Raw genomic sequence first — 24,447 nt, forward strand, 5'->3', positions numbered from 1 at the left:
TGCAGAGCTTTTGGGATGGCTCTTTTGCCAACTCCCTGCCAGGATTACTGAGTTCCCTACCTTTTGTCATGAATGTGGGTTGTTACTCAATGGTGAATCGAATAGCTGGCATAGGTGGTAAACTGCGTTCTCTTTTTGATCTATCCCTCTTTTCGTTTTCTGTATGGTCTGCCATTTTTAGATTATGGCTTTATAGATAATGTTCCTGTGGAGCAATCACTTGACTACCTGCGATTTCTGGCATTCACTGGAGGCATCTGACGCTTATGTCCCAATGGGGTGAACTCATCTATTTTTTCTTTCTTGGCAATCGTGTGGACCTCTACTCTGACAAAGCACTCACCCAGAGCCTCTGTGGCATGGCACTCACCGCCCCATTACAATTTTCACCTTTTGAATGAGAATGGCTGGACATGACATGTTTAGTTTATTAATAGTAATAATAAATAACAAATATAACAACACACTACGCTCCCCCTCAAAAATAGAAAGAGCTTTGGGTGGAACTCTGAGGTTTTGGTTTGATCAGGGGTAGTACTTTGTTTAAAATGTTCTACTGTGGTCTACTGTTATGAAGCATTAGGATGGTAAAGTGAATGCAATGGTGTGCCAGTTAGCTTAAGTAGGCTTTTGTAAGAAATTCTTATGTATATGCTATGTATATGTATATGTTGTATAAGTATATTCTTATGTATATGTACAGGGCTGTATATATATATTTGTATATTTATCTTGTTATGTATAGGGCTCTTTTATTTAATAGAATATTTAGCTGATTACTAAAAGTATCATTTGTGGTTGGTACGACACATAGCTAAAACTAGACACATTAGCTGCGTCCGAAATTGCATACTTTTATACTCAATAGTACGCGAAAGCAGTACGCGAGAGCGGTTAGTATGTCCGAATACATAGTATACACAAAAAGGTATGCGAGAAGTACCCGGATGACCTACTTCTTGGGCAGCCATGTTTGAGTATGCAAACGATGCACACTTTCGGTCCGCTAATGTATCCCATAATTCAACTGGAGCTGCGTAGGCATTTAAAGCGGAAGAAGAAACAAGAAAGATGGCGGAAAACGAAGACTCCTCTGTTTACAAGTGTAAGTAAGATAATACAAATATTATTGCGTACAACCCTAAATAACGTTAAATATCCAAAATTTTGGCGAGTGGGGTTTGTAATGAGTCTGTAACTGTGGTGATATTACGTCATCACGTCCTCACATCATCACTTGACGTTGGTAAGATGGCGGACATAGTACATAGGGGTGTTGCGTGCATACTGCATACTTCTGTACTGAAAGCGCGTACTTCTTTACCGGCCGAGCGGTGCGTACTTCCGCGAATCTAGTACGTACTCTGTAAGTATGCGATTTTGGATGCAGCCATTGTTATTTCCATGATGTTTATTTTGCAACTTGTCGCCTCAATCCCCAGGTGGGGCGATCCGGGTCCTTTCTGTGTGGAGTTTGCATGTTCTCCCCGTGTCTGCGTGGGTTTCCTCCAGGTGCTCTGGTTTCACCCCACAGTCCAAAAACATGCAAGTGAGGTGAATTGGAGATACAAAACTGTCCATGACTGTGTTTGACATTAAAACTTGTGAACTGATTATCCTTGTGTAACAAGTAACTACCGTTTCTGTCATGAATGTAACCAACGTTAAAATCCTAATAAACAAACAAACATATTCGTAACTATAGCAGTTAGCAAAATTAAAAAGACAAATGTTTATAACTTTTGAAATTATTTACTATCACAAAACTTTTGTTTATAGTTAAATCAAGCCTTATAATTTTGTTGCATTTTTTTTTTTTTTTTCGAATTCTCATGTAATTTACCCAATTACATTTTGCCCCCTCCGACATGTGTGCAGTAGCCGATTGCAACTTTTCACCTGCACAAGACGAGTTCATATGTGGATCAGACTTGTGCACAGAGAGGCACGCACTGATCTCCATTATCCCTCGCCTTTAAAGCAGGCGCCATCGATCAGCCAGCAGAGGTCGTAATTACATCAGTTACGAGGAATCCTCTCTGGCATCCAACCCTACAAGCGTATAGGCGCCCAGCCAGCCAGTAGCAGATCTGAGATTCAAACTCCTGAGTTCAGGATGTCAGCTCTGGTGTGCTAGTGTGTTTTACCGCTGTACCACCTGAGCGCCCTTCAAGCAATTCCTTTTAACAAAAACTTTTACCCAATTAATCAAGGACTATAGATGAATTTGCACCCTGTTCAGGGTATTTTAGACCTGTGCTAATTGTTTCCCAATGGAACCAGACCCACAGAATAAAGCGATTGATAAAAATGAATTGAATTAAAAAATTAAATAAAAACCCTGTCCATGCTTTAAAAAAAGTACTTTTAAAACCATGCTTTCACCACTGTATTTTACAGGCAATACTGCATTTATTACATTACATAGATTTTGTGTAACAGGGCAGGAAACATTGCCACTGAGGTGGCAGGAGTAGTCCCATGCCTGCTAGCTTGGGAAGAATGGTGAAGCAGGAAGCTTAACCAAGGCGAAACAATACTGTAGCTACAAGAGCCACACACATAAGGAAGCTACAACATAAAGGGTGGCCATAAATAACAGAAATAAATAAAAGAAACAAAAGAAGACAAATAAAATCTGCAGCCCAAATCATAGGCAATCAAATACTGTAGATAGACAAGTGGAGTAGGGTATATCACAATCCACATGCTCGTGCAGAAAATGGACATTCACCTCACAGGTACAATAGGCCATGCTGTCGCCCCAAAGGGGACATTTGCGACACAACCCCAGCAAAACATACAACCAGGCAGGAAAAAAAATAAAGGAAAGGGGTAAAAACTGTGTTTCCCCAGTACTAGCTACTCGGTCCACCAGTGTGCTCATGTTTTAAGAAAGGGACTCAATATATATCGGAGCAGCCTCTCAATCACCGATGCAGACTGTGTCCAGTGTACATTTGTCACCAGTCAATGGCTAAAGGAACCTTGACGATCCAGGTTTGACTTTATTACTCTGTGATGGCCAAAGGGTGCTGCAACACTGGCTGAGTTCCTCCAAAAAAGATCAATAAATGTAGCCAAATTACCCAGCGGACACAAAAGATACCACCCTTTCAGAGTGTGCAGGTGTCGCTGATGCACAAACACCATACGAACACAAGCCAGACAAAGCCAGACGAGAATGGTATATTAAAAGGCTCTTCCAGCTGCAGCACATTACTGCCGAATAAACACAAAGACTGTCTAATTAAAGAGAGTGCCACAGACAGTCACCTGCACCTTCATGCCACCTGCCAGATATTAATGGCAGGGCAGATGGGCATGATTCTGTAATACCAAGTGACGTTTTGCAAATTCTTTTAGTAAGAGCCTTGTTTCTTGCTAGTGTATCAATAATGCCTAGTTCACACTACACGATTTTTGCCATGATTTTCGCTCGCCAACTGGTCGGCGCTAGATTTGCCGGCTCGGGAGCAACTCGGCATTCGCTCTGTGATTGAAACACGGCTCTCAATCGCTATGTGTGAACTGCTCAACAACTCGATCCGAGCGGCTCCGACCAAAGACAGATATCTAGCTTGTCAAATATCTGGAGATAATAAATATATCAAATATCAGATCTGGATCTGAGTCGCACAACTGGTAATGAGTGCTATGTCGAACAGCCAGTGAGAACACACGATATGGTGTGAGGGGAAACACAGGGGAGAAGTTGTTAAAAGGTGGGACAGGGGCATGGGCGCCATCTAGCGGGCATAATTGCCAGTGCCTGCAGCAGATACTAATTGGCCACCATATCTGCAGGGTGGGGGCCGGACTATGTGTGGGTGGGTGGATCTTCATACGTTGAGTAAGGACCCTGACTGGCGGAAGAGACGCCGGTGCAGAATGCAGAGACGAGAAGAGGAGGACTGTGCACGTGTCGGAAGAGGCGTGTACAGTGACGTGCTCTCCTCAGATCCAATTTGGTATCTCTCAGCAGCGGAAGACGAAATTGAGTGCGCCAAACGGAAGGAAAATGGGGAGAAAATGTATAAAAAAAAAAGAATACATCGGTACACACACAAGTTATACAGAATTTCTGACACGTCGTTCTCTACAACACACTATAGAACAATCCATGCTGTTCCTATTTTCCTACTTGATTTTACGCTGCACATCAGCGCACAAACTTTGATCACTCGCTACTTGTTGACGTGCGTTTTTGGACGTGGTATCATTAAACCCTTCTCATCACTTCTCGTTTGTTTTTGTGACAAAACGTAGTTTTGGAGACCAGAAAAGCTCGCCTGCAATTCCAGTTGGTGATAGATCGTAGATAAGTCATGTAGTGTGAAAGCCACACCGACTTAAAAGACTCCCAATTACAAGAGATCCAGTTGTGTAGTGTGAACTGTACAGCGACCTGACGACTTGGAAAGTCATGTAGTGTGACTTGGCATAAGGCATTTTTGTTGTAAAACCTTGGATAAAGTTCATTCATGTACATTACTTAATAAAACTCAGTAACACTTGGTGTCCCAGTAGTTATCTTTTTCTAGATAAACTGTTGAGTTTGTTTTACTTGAGGCGGCTCCACGCCCCCTCCGACACTTGCACAGCAATCGAACATTTTATCACCTACACTTCACGAGTGCAGTGCAGTACAGTACAGCGCTGTGTATGGAGAGCCACACCCTCTACCGCACTCCTTTCCCATCTCCGTACAGGCGCCACCAACCAGCCAGCAGAGGTCGTAATCGCACTTGTCTGAGAAAGAGTCCCCATCCGGCTTAATCCTGCCCCTATCCGAACAAAAGGCCAGTCGTTGTTCATGTGGACGCTCAGCCTCAGTCGGCAGGCAGAGCCGAGATTCGATACGATGTATTTGAGATCCCAGCTCTGGTGAACAGCGTGTGTTTTTATCGCTGCACCACCTAAGTGGCGTCGCATGTAGATATTTTAATATATATGTAAAATGTGATTTGTTTTTGTGTTCTGACAGAGTCGTCTTACTTATTACCTTGTTTCCAGTGTGGGTATCCCAGATTAGAAGTTTGCCATCCTGTGAGGCACTGACCATTAGCCTGTCAACAAGGCAAAGGGAAAAATTACAGTGAAAAAGTGAAAATGCTGAGAGGGGTAATTAAATACATGTACTGGTAATTTCTTCTGCCATATTTCTTAAGGCTCTTCAAGAAATGCTACATTGTGTGCACCTCATTTCAAAAATAGTTGAATAGATAGATAGACAGACAGACAGACAGATATAGATAGATAGATAGTATAGTTAGATATATAGTATAGATAAATAGTATAGATAGATAGATAGTATAGCTAGATAGTATACAGTGTATCACAAAAGTGAGTACACCCCTCACATTTCTGCAAATATTTTATTATATCTTTTCATGGGACAACACTGTAGAAATAAAACTTGGATATAACTTAGAGTAGTCAGTGTACAACTTGTATAGCAGTGTAGATTTACTGTCTTCTGAAAATAACTCAACACACAGCCATTAATGTCTAAATGGCTGGCAACATAAGTGAGTACACCCTACAGTGAACATGTCCAAATTGTGCCCAAAGTGTCAATATTTTGTGTGACCACCATTATTATCCAGCACTGCCTTAACCCTCCTGGGCATGGAGTTCACCAGAGCTGCACAGGTTGCTACTGGAATCCTCTTCCACTCCTCCATGAGGACATCACGGAGCTGGTGGATGTTAGACACCTTGAACTCCTCCACCTTCCACTTGAGGATGCGCCACAGGTGCTCAATTGGGTTTAGTCCATCACCTTTACCTTCAGCTTCCTCAGCAAGGCAGTTGTCATCTTGGAGGTTGTGTTTGGGGTCGTTATCCTGTTGGAAAACTGCCATGAGGCCCAGTTTTCGAAGGGAGAGGATCATGCTCTGTTTCAGAATGTCACAGTACATGTTGGAATTCATGTTTCTCTCAATGAACTGCAGCTCCCCAGTGCCAGCAACACTCATGCAGCCCAAGACCATGATGCTACCACCACCATGCTTGACTGTAGGCAAGATGCAGTTGTCTTGGTACTTCTCACCAGGGCGCCGCCACACATGCTGGACACCATCTGAGCCAAACAAGTTTATCTTGGTCTCGTCAGACCACAGGGCATTCCAGTAATCCATGTTCTTGGACTGCTTGTCTTCAGCAAACTGTTTGCTGGCTTTCTTGTGCGTCAGCTTCCTTCTGGGATGACGACCATGCAGACCGAGTTGATGCAGTGTGCGGCGTATGGTCTGAGCACTGACAGGCTGACCTCCCACGTCTTCAACCTCTGCAGCAATGCTGGCAGCACTCATGTGTCTATTTTTTTAAAGCCAACCTCTGGATATGACGCCGAACACGTGGACTCAACTTCTTTGGTCGACCCTGGCGAAGCCTGTTCCGAGTGGAACCTGTCCTGGAAAACCGCTGTATGACCTTGGCCACTATGCTGTAGCTCAGTTTCAGGGTGTTAGCAATCTTCTTATAGCCCAGGCCATCTTTGTGGAGAGCAACAATTCTATTTCTCACATCCTCAGAGAGTTCTTTGCCATGAGGTGCCATGTTGAATATCCAGTGGCCAGTATGAGAGAATTGTACCCAAAACACCAAATTTAACAGCCCTGCTCCCCCTTTACACCTGGGACCTTGACACATGACACCAGGGAGGGACAACGACACATTTGGGCACAATTTGGACATGTTCACTGTGGGGTGTACTCACTTATGTTGCCAGCTATTTAGACATTAATGGCTGTGTGTTGAGTTATTTTCAGAAGACAGTAAATCTACACTGCTATACAAGCTGTACACTGACTACTCTAAGTTATATCCAAGTTTCATGTCTATAGTGTTGTCCCATGAAAAGATATAATGAAATATTTGCAGAAATGTGAGGGGTGTACTCACTTTTGTGATACACTGTAAATAGATAGATAGTATAGATAGATAGATAGTATAGACAGACAGATATAGATAGATAGATAGATAGACAGACAGACAGGACTTTATTAATCCCGAGGGAAATTGTTTTAGCATGTAGTTTAATTGTATTTTTTATTGTTAGTTAGAACTAACATTTATTGTCACTAAACAGTCATATTATGTAATAACTCCCAACATATTGCGAGTTCTTGAGTCCTAATATGTCTTAATAAGTCTTAATGACTGTGTTGTTCTATTCATCATTAATTATGTGAAGTCAGAGCTTATTTTGGGTCACTGAGCCTCATAATTGATCCAACTAGGCATTAAGTGGATTCAAGATGAACACAAGGTGCTGAGAGACGGCCATAGGGGAAATCCTAACTGTGTTAGGTGGATTATGGCTTAGCTACAGGGAACAGTCAATTTACAGAACTTCCTATTGTCTATGGGATAGAAATAGTAATGCTAGTTAAACTGCACAACAGGTTGTTAAACAGAAGCAAATCTAATGTCAAATTTAATTCCCTAAAAGGTACAAATATTTAGCTATACAAAGCAAAAAATTCACATCGATTGTTAAACCAATCTAAAGTTTTCACCCTCAAAGCTAGTGTTAAGTTTTATTTTGAGATGACTGAAAAGCTCTCTCACTTGCTATCCGTAGCCCAGTGCAGGGCATAGATTTTGGCAAGGTGACCCTTCAAATTCTTCCTTGTCTTCAGCTGAATGGTGGGTGCTGGTGCCACTCCAGATGCAGCAGCACCCAAGTCTGTGTCATGAGCTGCCTTGCGTGCCGTCTTAAAAAAGAGGAATAAATGACAAATTATTAAAACAAAGTACTGTAATTCAACATGGGTTTGATATTGTATTTATAGTTACATTTGTAGAACTAAATATTATATTGTTTTATTTACAGAATTCTAATATATTAGACTGGTGTCCTACCTCGATTTGTGTCTTGAGGGCCTCAGCCTCCTTTTTCATTTTCTCCATTTCACCCATGCTAGTGGTTAAAAGGGGAAGTCACTGGAGAAAACGAATGGAGACTAGCAACAGGGGACCTGGCCAACAGAGTCTGACAGTAGGCATCATGGTTAGACATCATCAACCAAACCAACAAACAACTTAAAACAAATGTAGTATTTTATTCTTAAGATTACTATATTATTTATTATATTATATTTTCTATAATATATATTATATATATTTATTGTTCTATTGTAATTTATTAATGGTATAGGTGCAATCATTATAATCGTTCTGTACATATGTATATATTCTGTCTATATATCACATGTACCCTACAGAATTACAGAAAAAGGCTATGGGATCAAAGTTCATAATCTTTCAAAAATAAATCAATGTGGTATTAAATATTTGGAGGTCTTCAAAAAGGTGCATAATGTGTTCTTTTAATGAAATGCACTGAAAGTTAAATGAAAACAAAGACAAGGTCAAGGTCAGTTTACAAGGCTGTCTGATACTTTTCTTTACAAAAGAAGTCTAAGTACAGACTATGAAACGGTGAAGGTTCTGACCTGACAAAAAGCTCACCAGCTCACCAAGTTGTTTTGGGGAAAATAAAAACTACATACAATGCACGATGAATATATACAATTGAAAGTAAATTATAGTTAAATAAACCTTGAAAAACACATGCTTTTTGCAAACACATGCATCTTAAATGGTCCATGGCTTTCTTTTCCTACACTGAAATAGAAAATGATGGACTCCACTGCTTTATGATATGTAAACTGATTTGAAATTATACAGACTGGTTAGTTCAGAAATACTACATTCAACACAATGTCCATAAACACAAATATAAAGCATTGAGCATTTGTACAGGGTTAAAAGTATGAGGGGTGTAAGAAGCAAGAGGTTTAGGCCTAAGCCCCAATAAGGTCTTTTAAATCAAATCTTCTTTCATCCGATTACCTACTGTTCTTTACCACTGAAAGGCAAACAAGGTTATGATGGCAGAGAGAAGGAATCACAAGTTTTGTGTTGACATTAGGTATGATTGGGTATGATTAGGTATGGGGCCAGTATTGGAGATGTTCACAACCCTGGAAAATCTCAGAATATGAAAATGAGGTTTAGGTGCAAAAGTGTCAATGTTTACCTAGTAAATGTAAATGAAATTTATAGATACTCCTAACTCAAATTCCCCAATGTACTAAAAGAATAAATGCACTGATAGCAAACTGATTGCATACTGACTAGGGTAAACAGGCTTTCCTAAACACTGGACATTACGTTGCTTGAAAGCCCACACAAGACAAGGTAATATAATGATGTCATGAGGCCTTGTTCTGATGCCCCTCGACAACATGACTTTGCTTAAACTCCACTTAATTCCAAATAATAATCACTGCAAAAGTAAAAAAATAAAAAATACTCACCTTTATAACACAATGTTGTTGCAGGTTATTCCTCAGGAGTGAGCTACTTTATTTGCAATCCAGCTTTTTTGGGACACCTCAGTTCAATGGCTAGTCCTTCTAGCTCACACTCTTTACCTCTGCAATGTTTCCCCTAGATACTAGTGTCAACCTACCGATGACAACTCTCTCTCTCTAGAGAGAGGAACAAATAAGACTTGGATCGGATGAAGAAGATCAAGGATGAAGGGATAAGGCTAAAGATGGTTACAGAAAGGAAGAGCAATGGTGTCTATAGAGGAGGGGTGACTAAGTGCAGGTCAGAGGTAAACTGATTGCTGTAGATAGTACACAGACAGTGGATGATAGAGAAAAAAACGAATAAAGCATGTATTGAGGGAAGATTATGAGAACTAGTATTAGGAAAAACTGCAGGCTTGAAATTTAACTTCCTTAATAGCTAAAAGCTTTTAAATCAGATGCCTATTTGCTCTGCAGTTTTTTCACTGCAGTTAAATAAAAAGCACAGTAGTATGGATCAGTATCATAATTAATAGGTATGGTAAGCTGTAAGGTGTGGTATGTTTGGTATGGGCGTTGTAATTCGGCTGCATTAGTTTGTCAGACCTAATAGCTTGATCTAAGTTAATCAGGATCCAGTTGGATAACTGGGGAATCAGCAATCCAATTAAGGAATTAGAGCAGTTGAATCCAGGCATGTACGACCAATAACAGTGTCAAAGAGTGATCACAAATAGTGAAAATTATTTCCAAATTCCCCCTTCCAAAAGTGAAGGGAGAATTTTAATATGCCTAACGTAGAATAAAACAAGACAGTATCCAGTGTTACTTTAACCCAAAAAGACACAGATGCAAAATATTTTTATAAAAATTCAAGAAAAACCTGGGTTTTAGCATTATTTAACCATAACAGAGAATATACAAACAATTGAATTTTTTATATATTTATTAAACACATTTATTTCGGTCTAAAGAATATGCTGCCATTAAGTCAACGTCTTTTCTCGAAAAGTCCATGTTTTTTTCAGCATGACAATACATGTCCTAATTCTACATTTGCTACAACAGTGTGGCTTTGTGGACAGAGTGAAAATTATTGACTGGCCTGCCTGCAGTCCAGATCTGTCTCCTATTAAAAATGTATCTTTGAATAGCAGTATATAAATAAATAATACATAATACAAATGTTCAGCACTATAATGTTATAACAGTAAAAAGATCAAAGTTCTATTTTTCAAATATAGTAAATAATTACAATACAATAAATTAAATTAAACTGACAATAGAAAGACGCTTTAACAGATAAGCCAGGTATTAGACTATCAACCTGCAATTGCTGTTAGTGTGACACAGTAATGCAGCTGTTAGGGTTGGTTCCAGGGATAAATTTTGCCCTTCATTATCATCTGTAAATAAATATGTATTAGATTATTTTGGTAATTTTAAAACATAGACATATCCCTTCAGTACCCACGGTAAAGCATTTAAATGTACCTACACATGAGGTCAAGCTTCATGAAAGAAACCCCAGTAGTCCATGATGTAAAGAATGTAAATTTTACATATAATTTTAATATATAATTATAATATAATTATTAAACACGTTTTTTCAGTCTAGACCAGGGGTCTGCCCACACTTTTGTGGCTTGAGATCTACTACTTCAGTCGACAGGTCATCATGATCTACTTTTTAAAAAGGTATCATCATTTTTCAAAACAGCTTTGAAGCTTTTTTAAATGCGCTTCAGTTGCCTATGTTGATATTCAGCATTACAGGGCAAGCGACTGAAATAATCACACTAAACTTATTCTGATGATTTGCACTGAATGGTGTCAGACAGGTTTATGTAGGTGCCAATTCTCAAGCAGACTTTCAAGTGTTCATCAGTAAGGGTGGACCGATATTTAGATTTAATTATTTTTATGTGGGAAAAGGCTGATTCACACAAGTATGTTGATCCAAAAATGCTGTCAAACATGTGGCACATTTTCTTATGTTTGGATTTTTTTCCTCAGCCAGCAAGTTCCAAAATTGTTCAGCAGAGGCCCTTGACTTCATATGAATGTCAGATTGTAGGGTTACAATTTCTCAGTCTGCTTCGTCCATGTACGTATGAACGAAACAACCGTCTCTGCAGTGTTCTTGCCTGAATCGAACCATTTTTGGTTTCTTTGTGATTGGTTGCACACTCAACTTCACAAACAATGTAGGTTACAAAAAGAAAAATGCAAAAATGGTGCAAACTGGCTACTGATGAATGAAAACTGTAGATTAGCAGTGCTTTAGGCAGGCTGAGGTGTAGCTATGGCAACAAACTGCAAATTAAAGAAACAGTGGCCACATTTCATGTCAATAACGTTTACCTGTTTGAGGTGCGATCTACCAGCATGCATGCACTGTGCGATCGACTGGTATATCGCGATCGACGTATTGGGCACCCCTGGTCTAGACAAAAGAATGTACAATTTGAGCATGAGAGAGAAATGTGCTGCCATCAAGTCAAAGTCTCTTTTTGGCATGACGATGCCTGTCCACACTATTATCTTTTCTCATTTCTGTACAGGCGCCATCAATCAGCCAGCAGAGTTCATAATTTCATGAGAGAGAGAGACCCAATATTAAAAATAGTCAAAAGGCACCAAATAAGATAGAGAGCATACAGATCCTGTTCAGTGTCAAAATAAATAAATAATACGCAATACAATTGTTCAGCACTATAATGTTATAACAGCAAAAATATCAAAGCTCTATTTTCAATATAATAAATGATCAAAATACAATAAATGTAATTACACTGAAAATGGAAAGACGCTTGTAATGTATCTGTAACTGTTATGAGTAGATAGCCAAATATTAGAAAATCAGCTTGCAATTGCTGTTAGTGCACACTAATGCAGCTGTTGGAGTTGTAGCCATGGTTAAATTCTGTATTACAGTTATTTGTGGAAATTTTTTTTTTTTTTTTTTTTTTAGATTATTTTGGCTCCTGAAAAGGCATATCCCTTCAGTACCCACAAAAAAAGTGTTTAAATGTACCTTACACAGGAGGTCAAGTTTTATGAGAAAACCCCACTAGTCTATGATGTAACTTTGAAGAATGTCAGCAGAGGGCGCTGCTTACAATGTGTTAATTTGTGAGGATTTTAATGTCATGTTTTACACTTTGGTTACATTCATGACAGGACCGGTAGTTATGTTACACATTATTCATCAGCTTAAGTTCAATGTCAAACACCATCAGGGGTAATTTTGTATTTCCAATTCATTTAACTTACATATCTTTGCACTGTGGAAGGAAACCGGAGCTTCTGGAGGTAACACACAGACACGGGGAGAACATGCAACCTCCACACAGAAAGGACCCGAAGCAATCCACCTGGGAATTGAACCCAGAACTTTCTCCCTTTGAGGTGGCAGTGCCGCCCGCCGAGCCACTGTGCCGCTTGCTCTGTTTACTAAAGAAAAGGCTAAAAACAGTTGCAATACAAAAATGCACATGAACACCTCATTATTAGCCTTTTGGAAATCCAATTCCTTTAAAGGGGAGGCCCCTTTTTGCAGCTATAACAGTCTCCACTCTTCTGAGAAGCCTTTCTAAAGCATTTTGGAGTGTGTTTGTGGAAAGTTGTCCCCAATAAGTAAAAAAATTATCTTTAAGGTCAGGCACTGATATTGGACAAGACACTCACTCACTCACTCAACCGCTTATCCAATCCAGGTCGCTCTGGGGGGTGATGGGGGCGCTGGAGCCTATCCCAGCTTTTCAATGGGCGCAAGGCACACAGTAACACCCTGGACGGGGCACCAGTCCATCGCAGGGCAGACACACATATACACACACCCATTCAACTATAGGGCAATTCAGTGACTCCAGTTAACCTGACTGTATGTTTTTGGACTAAGGGAGGAAAACGGAGCTCCCAGAGTAAACCCACGCAGACACGGGAAGAACATGCAAACTCTGCACAGAAAGGACCTGGACCGCCCCACCTGCGAATCAAACCCAGGACCTTCTTGCTGTGAGGCGACAATGCTACCCACTTAGCCACCGTGCCACCCATTGGACAGTTAAAACTTAAAATTAATTTTATTTACAGTTCATTCATGTATTACTAAACTATATCCTTAAGTAAATGAAGTATGAATATTGTGTACTATGTAGTAATTAAGTGCCTGCTTGAAACTATTGTGTTGTTTCTTTGATAAGGAGAAATTTGAAATTTGAGCATATTGTGGCGCCGGCGAGGAGGAAGGATAGCCTCAGGGCCGCAAGTGAGCTTCTGCCTTTGGCAGTTCATTCAGTGGTTTAGGGACAGACACCCACTCATACACACATACAATCATACAACAGACAAACATATAAGCTACTTACCCAGCCCTCACCGCAGCCAGCCACCCTACTCCCAACACCGGGATACACGGCTACGGTGAGCTTAGACACCACTGCTGCAAGGCTTTCTGGGTAAAGCCTGTGCCAGGCCCCTAGTGGCGACGCTACAGTGCCCCCTCCCTAATGGTCAACCGACCCGGTGACCAACTCACCAGCGTTCACTGGGTGGCTCCTCGGCCGAACCGCACCCCATTACACTGCCGAGCTGCCGTTGTACCCACTGCTGCGCCTGGCTTACTGGAATGCCCCCGCAGCAGTACCTGGGCTAGCGCAATCGGACAGACCGGGCATGTTGGCCCACCGAACCACCAGAGCCACCCAAACACCACAATCCCACTTCTGACACCAATGTGGCGCCGGCGAGTAGGAAGGATAGCCTCAGGGCCGCAAGTGAGCTGCCTTTGGCAGTTCATTCAGTGATTTAGGGACAGACACCCATTCATACACACATACAATTATACAACAGACAAACATATAAGCTACTTACCCAGCCCTCACCGCAGCCACCCTACTCCCAACACCGGGATACACGGCTACGGTGAGCTTAGACACCACTGCTGCAAGGCTTTCTGGGTAAAGCCTGTGCCGGGCCCCTAGTGGCGACGCTACAATATTGTTTACATTTACATTTTCAGCATTTAGCAGACGCTTTTATCCAAAGCGACTTACACAATGAGCGGAACACGATGAACAATTGAGGGTTAAGGGCCTTGCTCAGGGACCCAACAGTGGCAACTGGGTGGTGGCAGGGCTTGAACCGGCAACCTTCTGTTTACTAGTCCAGTACCTTAACCACTGAGCTATCACTGGCCCCTATTGTTGTATAATAATTGAATTACACCAATTATATTATTAATTTATTCATCATCTGTTTTAACACAATGGTAGACATGCCTCTGTCTCAACGTTTTCTGGGTGTGTTACAGGCATCAGATTCAAAAGTTGTTTATATTTAAACAACGGTTGGTCAATAAAAACACTTTGTACGTTTGTCAGGTTATTGGGGGGTAACCATGCTATTACCCTAAAAAGTTTTAAAACCACTTTAATAGCTTTTACTTTATGTTAAATGTGGCCATGTTGCACCTAAAACAAGTTGCAGAATAGTCTATTCTTTTTCTTTTACAGTAATAGAAGGTTAAATCTAATAACAAATTTGAACTGTAGAATTTTATGCAGTTCCTTCATGCAATATATCGCTAAAAAATTAAATATGAATATTGTGCACTATATGTAGTAATTAAGTACCTGGTTCAAAACACCCGAGTTGTTTCTTGTAAAAAGAGAGGAATAGATACTGGTTAAAACTTGGAGCTGATAGCCTTCAGTCCATCAATTACTAGGGCAATTTAGTAGCTCCAGTTAACCTGACAGCATGTGCTATACCCACTGAGCCATTGTGCCACCCAGATCCATATAAGGTTAGTACAAATCACAGTCACAATAACAAAGGCCCTTAATCCTTGTCATGTCTCATGTCTCACCTGTTCCTCAGCTGTATGAATAATAGCCAGATGCCCATACATTGTTTAATTTTGCTATTTGGTGCAGACCCAAAGTATTTACAGGGACTTAAGTATATCCAGTTAACCTGACCGCATGTCTTCAGACTGTGGGAGGAAACTGGAGCACCTGGAGGAAACCCATGCAGACATGGGGAGAACATGCAAACTCCACACAAAAAGGACCCGGACCACTCCACCTGGGAATCAAACCAGGATCTTGCTGTGAGGCAACAGTGCTACCCACCAATTCACTGTGCCGCCCATTTAACTTTAAATGTCTTTGTGCTTAAATATGGACAATAACAAGGTATTTATAGGCATAAACAATTAAATATACATTAAAACATGAAAATTACATGAAAATAAATCAAGTTCTTGATATTGATGCTGAAAAATAAAGTTTTGACGAAAAGATTAGAAGGTAATGAAGCTTTCTAAAGCTTTCACTTGGATCAAACCTTTAATTGAACAATGTGCTTTAAAACTAATGATTAAAAAAGTAGATGAGTGAGTAGCACTGTAATCTTGATTCGATTTGATTTCCAAGTGGAGCAGTCCGAGTCCTTTCTGTGTGGAGTTTGCATGTTCTCCCTGTGTCTGTGTGGGTTTCCCCCGGGAGCTCCGGTTTCTCCCCACAGTCCAAAGACATGCAACTGAGGTGAATTGGAGATACAAAATTGTCTGCGACTGTTTGACATTAAAAACTTAAACTGATGCAACCAGTAACTACCTGTTCTTTCATGAATGTAACCAAAGTGTAAAACATGACATTAAAATCCCAATAAATGAATGAGTAGATGTTCATACGGGAAAGATGAAGTAATGCACCAGGCCATATTAGAATTGAATCTTGAATTCTGTAAAGTTGCTTTAAAACAATGTCTGCTATAAAAAGCACTAAGTAAATAAATGACAGAGCACATACACTGATGAGCCAAAACAGACCGCCTAATATACTATCAAAACAACTATAGGCCACTAAGATATAGGATATTACCAGCAGGTCCTTCGACTTCTGCACGTTGCAAGTGGATCGTCCAGTAGTGCATTGTAGTGCCATCTCTTTAGCAGGAAAATGATTCAGTTTAGATGCCTGCGTGCCCACTGTAGATGCTTTTAATGGTGGACAGCCAAATACTAGCATGGGCACTTTACCTGGTCTGCAACTACACAACCCCAAGCACAGAAGGGTTTGATGCACAATGTTTTTGTGTGAAAAATGCATTTGTGTGAAATAACCATCAAATTTACTCTGAAAGTGTCCACATGTATCTGTTTTTAGCTGTATTTTCCTTACTGTTTCACCTTTAAACTTGTTTTTTTTTAAGCTCAGGGTGCTGAGAAATTCTGAGAATCAGCTTTTGAATCAGTAAAAAAAGTTTAACATGGTTTAAAATATTAAATCAACGACATATAAACACCAAACTTTTCTTAACTATTACTGATCATAAGTTCTCTCCAAAAATGAAATTCCTCAATCGTTGTTTTAATACAATACGTCACATTAAGTTTTGCTTATGTTAAGTGTTGTTCGTACTGCCTGTGTCACTTTTACAGCATCATATCAAACAGTTCGTCTCATTAGAGGCGCTTCAAAAAGGTTAGTGGCAAACTGGGTCAAAGTTCAATCAAGTGAACTTTGAGCATCTCGGCAAGTGCAAAAACTTTGAGCCCAACGTGGCAAAAGTGGAAGTGCAGCAGCAAGCTAAGCGATACCACCTCACTATCAGAAACAACGGCACAGCCAGCGCAAAAGCGGTTTTGCAGCTTCTCATGTGAAATAGGCTTGGCTGCCCATCTGTCAGTGGTTTGTGGTGAGATACTTTAACAGGGTCCATAATTAGAATCAGAATCTTTATTTATTCCCCAAGTACAAGGTGTACAAGAAATGTCTCTTGGTACAAGTGTCAACATAATTTAAATCTACAACCCCAAATCAGAAAAAGTTGGGACAGCATGAAAAATGCAAATAAGTAAATCTTACATTTACTTTGACTTTTATTTGATTGCAGACAGGATGAACCAGGATGAGATATTTCAAGTTTTGCCTGGTCAACCTAATTTCATTTATTAATAAACATCCATCCCTGCATTTCAGGCCTGCAACACATTCCAAAAAAAGTTGGGATGGGGACAATTTAGGGCTAGTAATGAGGTGAAAAAACTAAATAATGATGTGATTCCAAACAGGTGATGTCAACAGGTGATTGTAATCATGGTTTGGTACAAATGCAGCATCCAGGAGTCTTTGATGAGCAAAGATGATCAGAGGATCTCCAGTTTGTCAACAAATGTGTGAGAAAATTATTGAAATGTGTAAAAACAATGTACCTCAAAGAAAGATTGGAAGGGATTTGCATATTTCTTCCTCTTCGGTGCATAATATCATTAAACCATTCAAGAAATCGGGAGGAATTTGAGTGCATAAAGGCCAGGGGCGCAAGCTTAAGTTGAACGCCCGAGATTGGCATTGAGTTGATTCCTCTGACAGCACTGCATCAAGAACCACCACTCAACAATAGCTGATATAACCACATGGGCAGGGGATTACTTTGGCTAACTTTTGTCAAGCACTACAATACAGAGTTACATGTTTATGGCGTTACGGAGTTTTACTGTGCTAAAAATAAGCCTTATGTTAACTATGTCCAGAAACAGCATCAACTTCAGCATCTAGGATGGATCATCACACAGTGGAAACGTGTATTGTGGTTATCAGCAACAAGTCCAAAAGCAATTTTTCAACAAGACAATGCAAAACCACATGCTGCACACATTACAAAGGCATGGCTGTGGAAGAAGAGGGTACAGGTACTAGACTGGCCTGCCTGCAGTCCTGACCTGTCCCAAATAGAGAATGTGTGGAGAATTTTGAAACAGAAAATGCGACAACAACGACCCCATACTGTTGCACATCTTAAGACTTGTTTGCAGGAAGAATGGGACAAAATAAAAGATGAAACACTAAATCACTTGGTATCCTCGGTGCCAAAACGTCTTTTAAGTGTGGTGAAAAGTGAATGACAACAGTACAAAGTGGTAAATGCTTTACTGTCCCAACTTTTTTTGGAATGTGTTGAGGCCTGAAATGCGGGAATGGATGTTTATTAATAAATAAATTGAAATTATGCAGATAAAACATGAAATATTTCAGGTTCATCCTGTCTGTAATCAAATAAAAGTCAATGTAAATTTCTTTATATTATTTGCATTTTCCATTCTGTCCCAAATTTTTCTGATTTGGGGTTGTAGTAAAATAATACAGAAAAAGGTATATTATTTAAACATAGACAGTTATTTAAACATAAATAGAACACTAATAAACGTATGTGTAAAAAAGGTGCAATAGAAATATAACAGTAAATTAACAAACAAAATGTTTTGGTCCTTATCAAATTTACTATTTTTTCATGCTGCATTCAACACGTGTACTCCAAGTAAATACCAGCAGGCCAAGATTTGACTGTGACATTCACAATTGTTATGAAAACAATGCACATGCACATATCTGAGATGTGGTTTTGGCTGATCGGTGTATACTTAACCACTTTATTTTCAAACAAACCCTGTCAAATTAAAATGCTTTAAAGTTTTTTTCTACCATGTGAAGGATAATAAATGCAAAAAATGATGAGGACAAATATATATTAATTTAACCTGATTGTGAGATTGGTAGGAGAAAAAAAAACCAGAAGACATGATGTTCTGGAAAAACACTATCCATGCGTTTGTAAGGAGTTGACCTCAACTTAACTGAACTTAATAATAATAACAGTTTAGGTAACTAAGTATAAGCATATAAAGTAACTTTATACTGCATTACTTACTAACCCAGCTTATTAATTGTGTCTTTTAACCGATCAATTTCCTTAAATAGTTTGGTATTTTCTCTCTACAGTGTCTTCAATTATGGAGTCATATTAATGCAAAAAGTTTGCTGTGACGAAACCGGGGAGGAATCCTGGGAAACTGTATTTAGGTCCATATCTGGAACAGAGATTTGTTTTTCTGGAAAAGAGAATTATTAATTGTGCAGAAGAAATAGAAATAGAAAAAAGTGACAAAATAAAATGTCTACAAATAGAAAATTAGGCCATGAAAAATGCGTTGTTTTAGATGTTGAGATCTAGAAATGAATTATATTACATTTCAATAACTATTTTATTTATTTTCATGTTAAGAAATGTCAAAGTTAATTACATTACAATAATTATTTATTTAGATGTTAGGATCTAAGTTCATTTCATTTGAGTAGTTTTTTCAGACATTAATACCAAAATTAATTAAATTACATTTAAATAATAATTTTATTTATTTAGATGTCAATACAAAAATTAATTACAATATAATGCATATTTTTTATTTAGATGTTGAGATGAAAATTTTTTGAATTGTATGAGTGATATGGCCATATGTATGTGTTGTATGTGTTTAGAATGTTCCCTCCACTTTCTTCTGTGGCTGGATTGGCTGCCAGGTCCTAGAGGGGAGGGACTTTTTTGTTAAAACAGGAGGAAGTAAGGGGGGAAGAATGGCGGGAGGCCTATGGTCAGTGATGGCATAGTTACCTTTAAAAAGTAACTTAGTTACTTTATTGATTACTTGATTTTAAAAGTAACTTAGTTACTTTATTGATTACTTGATTTTAAAAGTAACTAAGTTAGATTACAAGTTACTTAATTATACTTATTAGTTACATTCAGCAGCTGCGTAGGCGATTGAAGCGGAATAAGAAACAAGAAAGACGCGAAAAACTATGGTTTCCTCTAGGTGCTCCGATTATTTATCTGCAATGCTATTTTTGTAAATGTATTTTTTCTGGTTGGCTGTGGGTCTAGACACAGTTAAGTCCATGCAGACAATTGTAGGACCCTCAGGAACCATGTTGCTATGCAGTAATCAGCTCTAACTGCACCAGGACTCCAGCCCAGACTTCTTTTTATGTTTATAACAAATTCCTGCTCAGTCTCTTTGTTTTATGCATGATATTTACAGTTGTCATCATTACTACTTATTATATTTATTGCAGCAGGCTAAAGTACATTATTAAATCACAATTTTTCTGTGGAATTCATCTTTTAAATTTTCTAAACAATTGTCACTGATGTTAAGGTTATTAGTGTAACCTGCAACTACTACTGGTTGTACATTTAGGGCCTAGAAGTCTTGAATTATTTTTCCATATTAAAAAAAATTACTTACTGAAATAAATACAAAATAGATATAGCTGACTATTTGTGACACTAGCTTTTGAGAATAAAAATGAACTTGTCTAAACCTTTAAACCACAGTTCCACAAATTTGAATCAGTTCATCTGGACACAATCAGTTCATCTGGACATAGAGTAAATTAAGCTAACTGGATTATTTTTCAAGTATGAATTGTATGAGTGATATGGCCATATGTATGTGTTGTATGTGTTTAGAATGTTCCCTCCAATTTCTTCTGTGGCTGGATTGGCTGCCAGGTCCTAGAGGGAAGGGACTTTTTTGTTAAAACCAGAGGAAGTAAGGGGGGAAGGGGGGAAGAATGGCGGGAGGCCTATGGTTAATAACCTGAATAACTGCCTGGAGTTACTGTGTCAACCAGCTGTGTTTTTTTTATTAAACTAAAAACGCGTTTGTAAATATCCCCTGTGTGTGAACTAATAAAGTGAAGGTGTTGGAACTGGGACTTGAGCTTTTGTCCTCCTTGGGTCTCCCACTCTTGGCTCAACCTACTATACTTTATGTTACATTAAGTACAGGTATTTTTTATTTTTATAACAATACTTAATAAAAATTAAAGCTGAAATATTTGCAGTTGTCATCATTACTACTTATCATATTTATTGCAGCAGGCTAAAGTACATTATTAAATCTCAATTTTTCTGTGGAATTCATCTTAAAAAGTTTCTAAACAATTGTCACTGATGTTAAGGTTATTGGTGTAACCTGCAACTACTACTGGTTGTATATTTAGAGCCTAGAAGTCTTGAATTATTTTTCCATATTAAAAAAATATAACTTACTGAAATAAATACAAAATAGATATAGCTGACTATTTGGGACAGTAGCTTTTAAGAATAAAAACGAACTTGTCTAAACCTTTAAACCACAGTTCCACAAAGTTGAATCAGTTCATCTGGACACAAGTTTGTTTTAGAGATACGTTTCGTCACTCAGTCCGAATGACTTCTTCAGTCTGAGCTGGTGGTGAATACCCAACCTTATATGCAGCCGATTTGCATAACGACCGATCACCGCCCATTGCATAACAATGGAACCGGTGATCAGGTCCATATGCAAATCACAATGACCACTAATTACAATGGTCATGTGTGTCTTTCACATATGATTGGGGTATAGCTCCTATTACTTAATGTAATGTGTGTATGTGTTTAGAATGTTCCCTCCACTTTCTTCTGTGGCTGGATTGGCTGACAGGTCCTAGAGGGGAGGGACTTTTTTGTTAAAACAGGAGGAGGTAAGGGGGGAAGAATGGCGGGAGGCCTATGGTTAATAACCTGAATAACTGCCTGGAGTTACTGTGTCAACCAGCTGTGTTTTTTTTTAATTAAACTAAAAACGCGTTTGTAAATATCCCCTGTGTGTGAACTAATAAAGTGAAGGTGTTGGAACTGGGACTCCTCCTTGGGTCTCCCACGCTTGGCTCAACCTACTATACTTTATGTTACATTTACATTTACATTTTCAGCATTTAGCAGACGCTTTTATCCAAAGCGACTTACACAGTGAGCTGAACACGATGAGCAACTGAGGGTTAAGGGCCTTGCTCAGGGACCCAACAGTGGCAACTTGGTGGTGGCAGGGCTTGAACCGGCAACCTTCTGTTTACTAGTCCAGTACCTTAACCACTGAGCTATCACTGGCCCCGCTTAATGTTACATTAAGTACAGGTATTTTTTATTCTTATAACAATACTTAATAAAAAAGTTTCTAAACAACTGTCACTGATGTTAAGTCCGCTTTTCCCGCTTTTACGAATGCCCAGTTGGGATAACCACATTCACTGAGGGCCTTCTTGACATGAGATTTCTCTCTATCCTTGGCCGTAGTGTCTGTGGGGATGCTGTTCGCCCGGTGGTGCAGCGTCCTGATGACTCCTAGTTTGTGCTCCAGTGGATGATGAGAGTCAAACCTTAAGTACTGGTCCATGTGTGTTGGTTTGCGGTACACATTTACTTTCAAACATCCCCCATCTTGAATAGCAATTTCACAGTCTAACAAGGCTAAACTGTTGTTGCTTGCATCCTCCCTTGTGAACTTGATGTGTTTGTCCACCGAGTTGATGTGGTCCGTGAAATGTAGTACTTCCTTGGATTTTATTTTAACACAGTGGTCTTTAACTCAGTGGTGTCCCCGAGTAGGACCTTAGTGCCATCTTTTCCACTTCCTTTATGTACAGGTTTGCAACAATAGGTGAGACTGGGGTCCCCATAGCACACCCATGTTCATGTCCATGTTTAAACCACAGTATTTTGAGAATGACTGAATATTTCATACATTTAGATTTCGGTCATGAACTGTTCAAAATCTTTGAACAAATTAACCTATTTTATACATGAGTATGTTTTAAATGTATAATAAATACAGAATGTAAACACGGAGCTATTTAAAACATTAGCATGTTCACACAAACCTGAGCGAGAAACCAAACTGAGGCGCGCGAGGATCTACAGGTAAACGTGTGGGCGCACGCGTACAATCCAGAAAGTTCTTTAAAAAATGCAAATGGTTACTTACCGAGCACAGTGAGTGTAGTCTGTCCCGGCATCTGAACCGCATTAGAGGTGACAATTGAAATAATATAGGTTCCACTATCGGTGGGTACGAGGTTTTTGAGCCACAGTGAGTAGGTGCTCCGGTTGTAGCTCACCCGACCTTCATAACCAGCGCCAATATTCTCTTTGTCGCCAACAACCGTGTAGACAGGAACAGAACCGGATTTGGAACTGAATGTCCACGTCACCATCATCGCCTGGACCGTGGGTTCAACCGTGGGCTTCAGCTCTACGTCTTTACCTTTCACGCCGCGAAATTCCGGAGGCAGCAAAGGTGAGCTGGAGGAGCAGCAACCTGAGGTAATGAGGTGTAACAGGAGTTTAAAATGCGGAATAAGTTGTTTCAGTTAAACACAAAAAAACATTAAAAAGTTGCTACCTACCAACTATTACTAGAACTAACAAAGGCAACCTGAAATAATACAAATCCATTCTGCACAGTCTGGATGTCTCGAGCCCCAACTAGGAATGCGCTCCACGAGGCTGAAGTTAGTTACTTATTCGCAGCTTCTTATTTAGCGGCTGAAGTTGGTTCCTTATTCATAAAGAGAGCGTTCGCCATGGACATTTGCTGCGCACTTTATATTTTACCGACATAAATCAACTAAATGAAGACGTGAACATAATTTTTTTTGGCTGATTCTCATCGTGATGTTGTCAATGTAAAAATGTGATTCAAATATAATTAAAATATTTACTTTGTAAAATATTTTTTTCAATTCATTCTTTCAGGCTGCATTTCCACTGTAAGGAAAACCTATTTTTATTCAGAAGCATACTGGTGGCATAATTCAAGTTGGGCCAGACAAAAAACAAATCCATCATACAGAACTGGTCCCTCTCTGTAAGAAAAAGTTGATTTTAGACTGGCCCAAGTTCATTTTATACCTAAAATCTAACTGCCAACATGGCACACTCAGCAATGGTGCACATGAAAATCTATTCAAAGGGGCAATTTCAGAAGCATACTGGTGGCATAATTCAAGTCGGGCCAGACAAATAACAAATCCATTATACAGAACTGGTCCCTCTCTGTAAGAAAAAGTTGATTTTAGACTGGCCCAAGTTCATTTTATACCTAAAATCTATAGGCAACATGGCACACACAGCAATGGTGCACATGAAAATCTATTCAAAGGGGCAATTTCAGAAGCATACTGGTGGCATAATTCAAGTCGGGCCAGACAAATAACAAATCCATTATACAGAACTGGTCCCTCTCTGTAAGAAAAAGTTGATTTTAGACTGGCCCAAGTTCATTTTATACCTAAAATCTATAGGCAACATGGCACACACAGCAATGGTGCACATGAAAATTGATTCAAAGGGGCAATTTCAGAAGCATACTGGTGGCATAATTCAAGTCGGGCCAGACAAATAACAAATCCATTATACAGAACTGGTCCCTCTCTGTAAGAAAAAGTTGATTTTAGAC

General features: G+C 39.3%; 1 protein-coding gene across 1 annotated transcript in view; it reads right to left on the reverse strand.

Moving 5' to 3' along the window:
• Window positions 1-23,147, reverse strand: part of gnb3b (guanine nucleotide binding protein (G protein), beta polypeptide 3b) — a 30,381-nt gene extending 7,234 nt beyond the window's left edge. The window contains exons 1-4 of the mRNA XM_062990106.1: window positions 22,975-23,147; window positions 7,873-8,002; window positions 7,579-7,724; window positions 5,006-5,069 (exon numbers count right to left, since the gene is read on the reverse strand). Coding sequence (XP_062846176.1) covers window positions 5,006-5,069; window positions 7,579-7,724; window positions 7,873-7,929 — 267 coding nt within the window. The 5' untranslated portion in view covers window positions 7,930-8,002; window positions 22,975-23,147. The remainder of the gene's footprint in view (window positions 1-5,005; window positions 5,070-7,578; window positions 7,725-7,872; window positions 8,003-22,974) is intronic.
• Window positions 23,148-24,447: the final 1,300 nt, after the last annotated feature.

Source organism: Trichomycterus rosablanca, chromosome 2 (assembly GCF_030014385.1).
Source record: "Trichomycterus rosablanca isolate fTriRos1 chromosome 2, fTriRos1.hap1, whole genome shotgun sequence".
Lineage (NCBI taxonomy): Eukaryota > Metazoa > Chordata > Actinopteri > Siluriformes > Trichomycteridae > Trichomycterus > Trichomycterus rosablanca.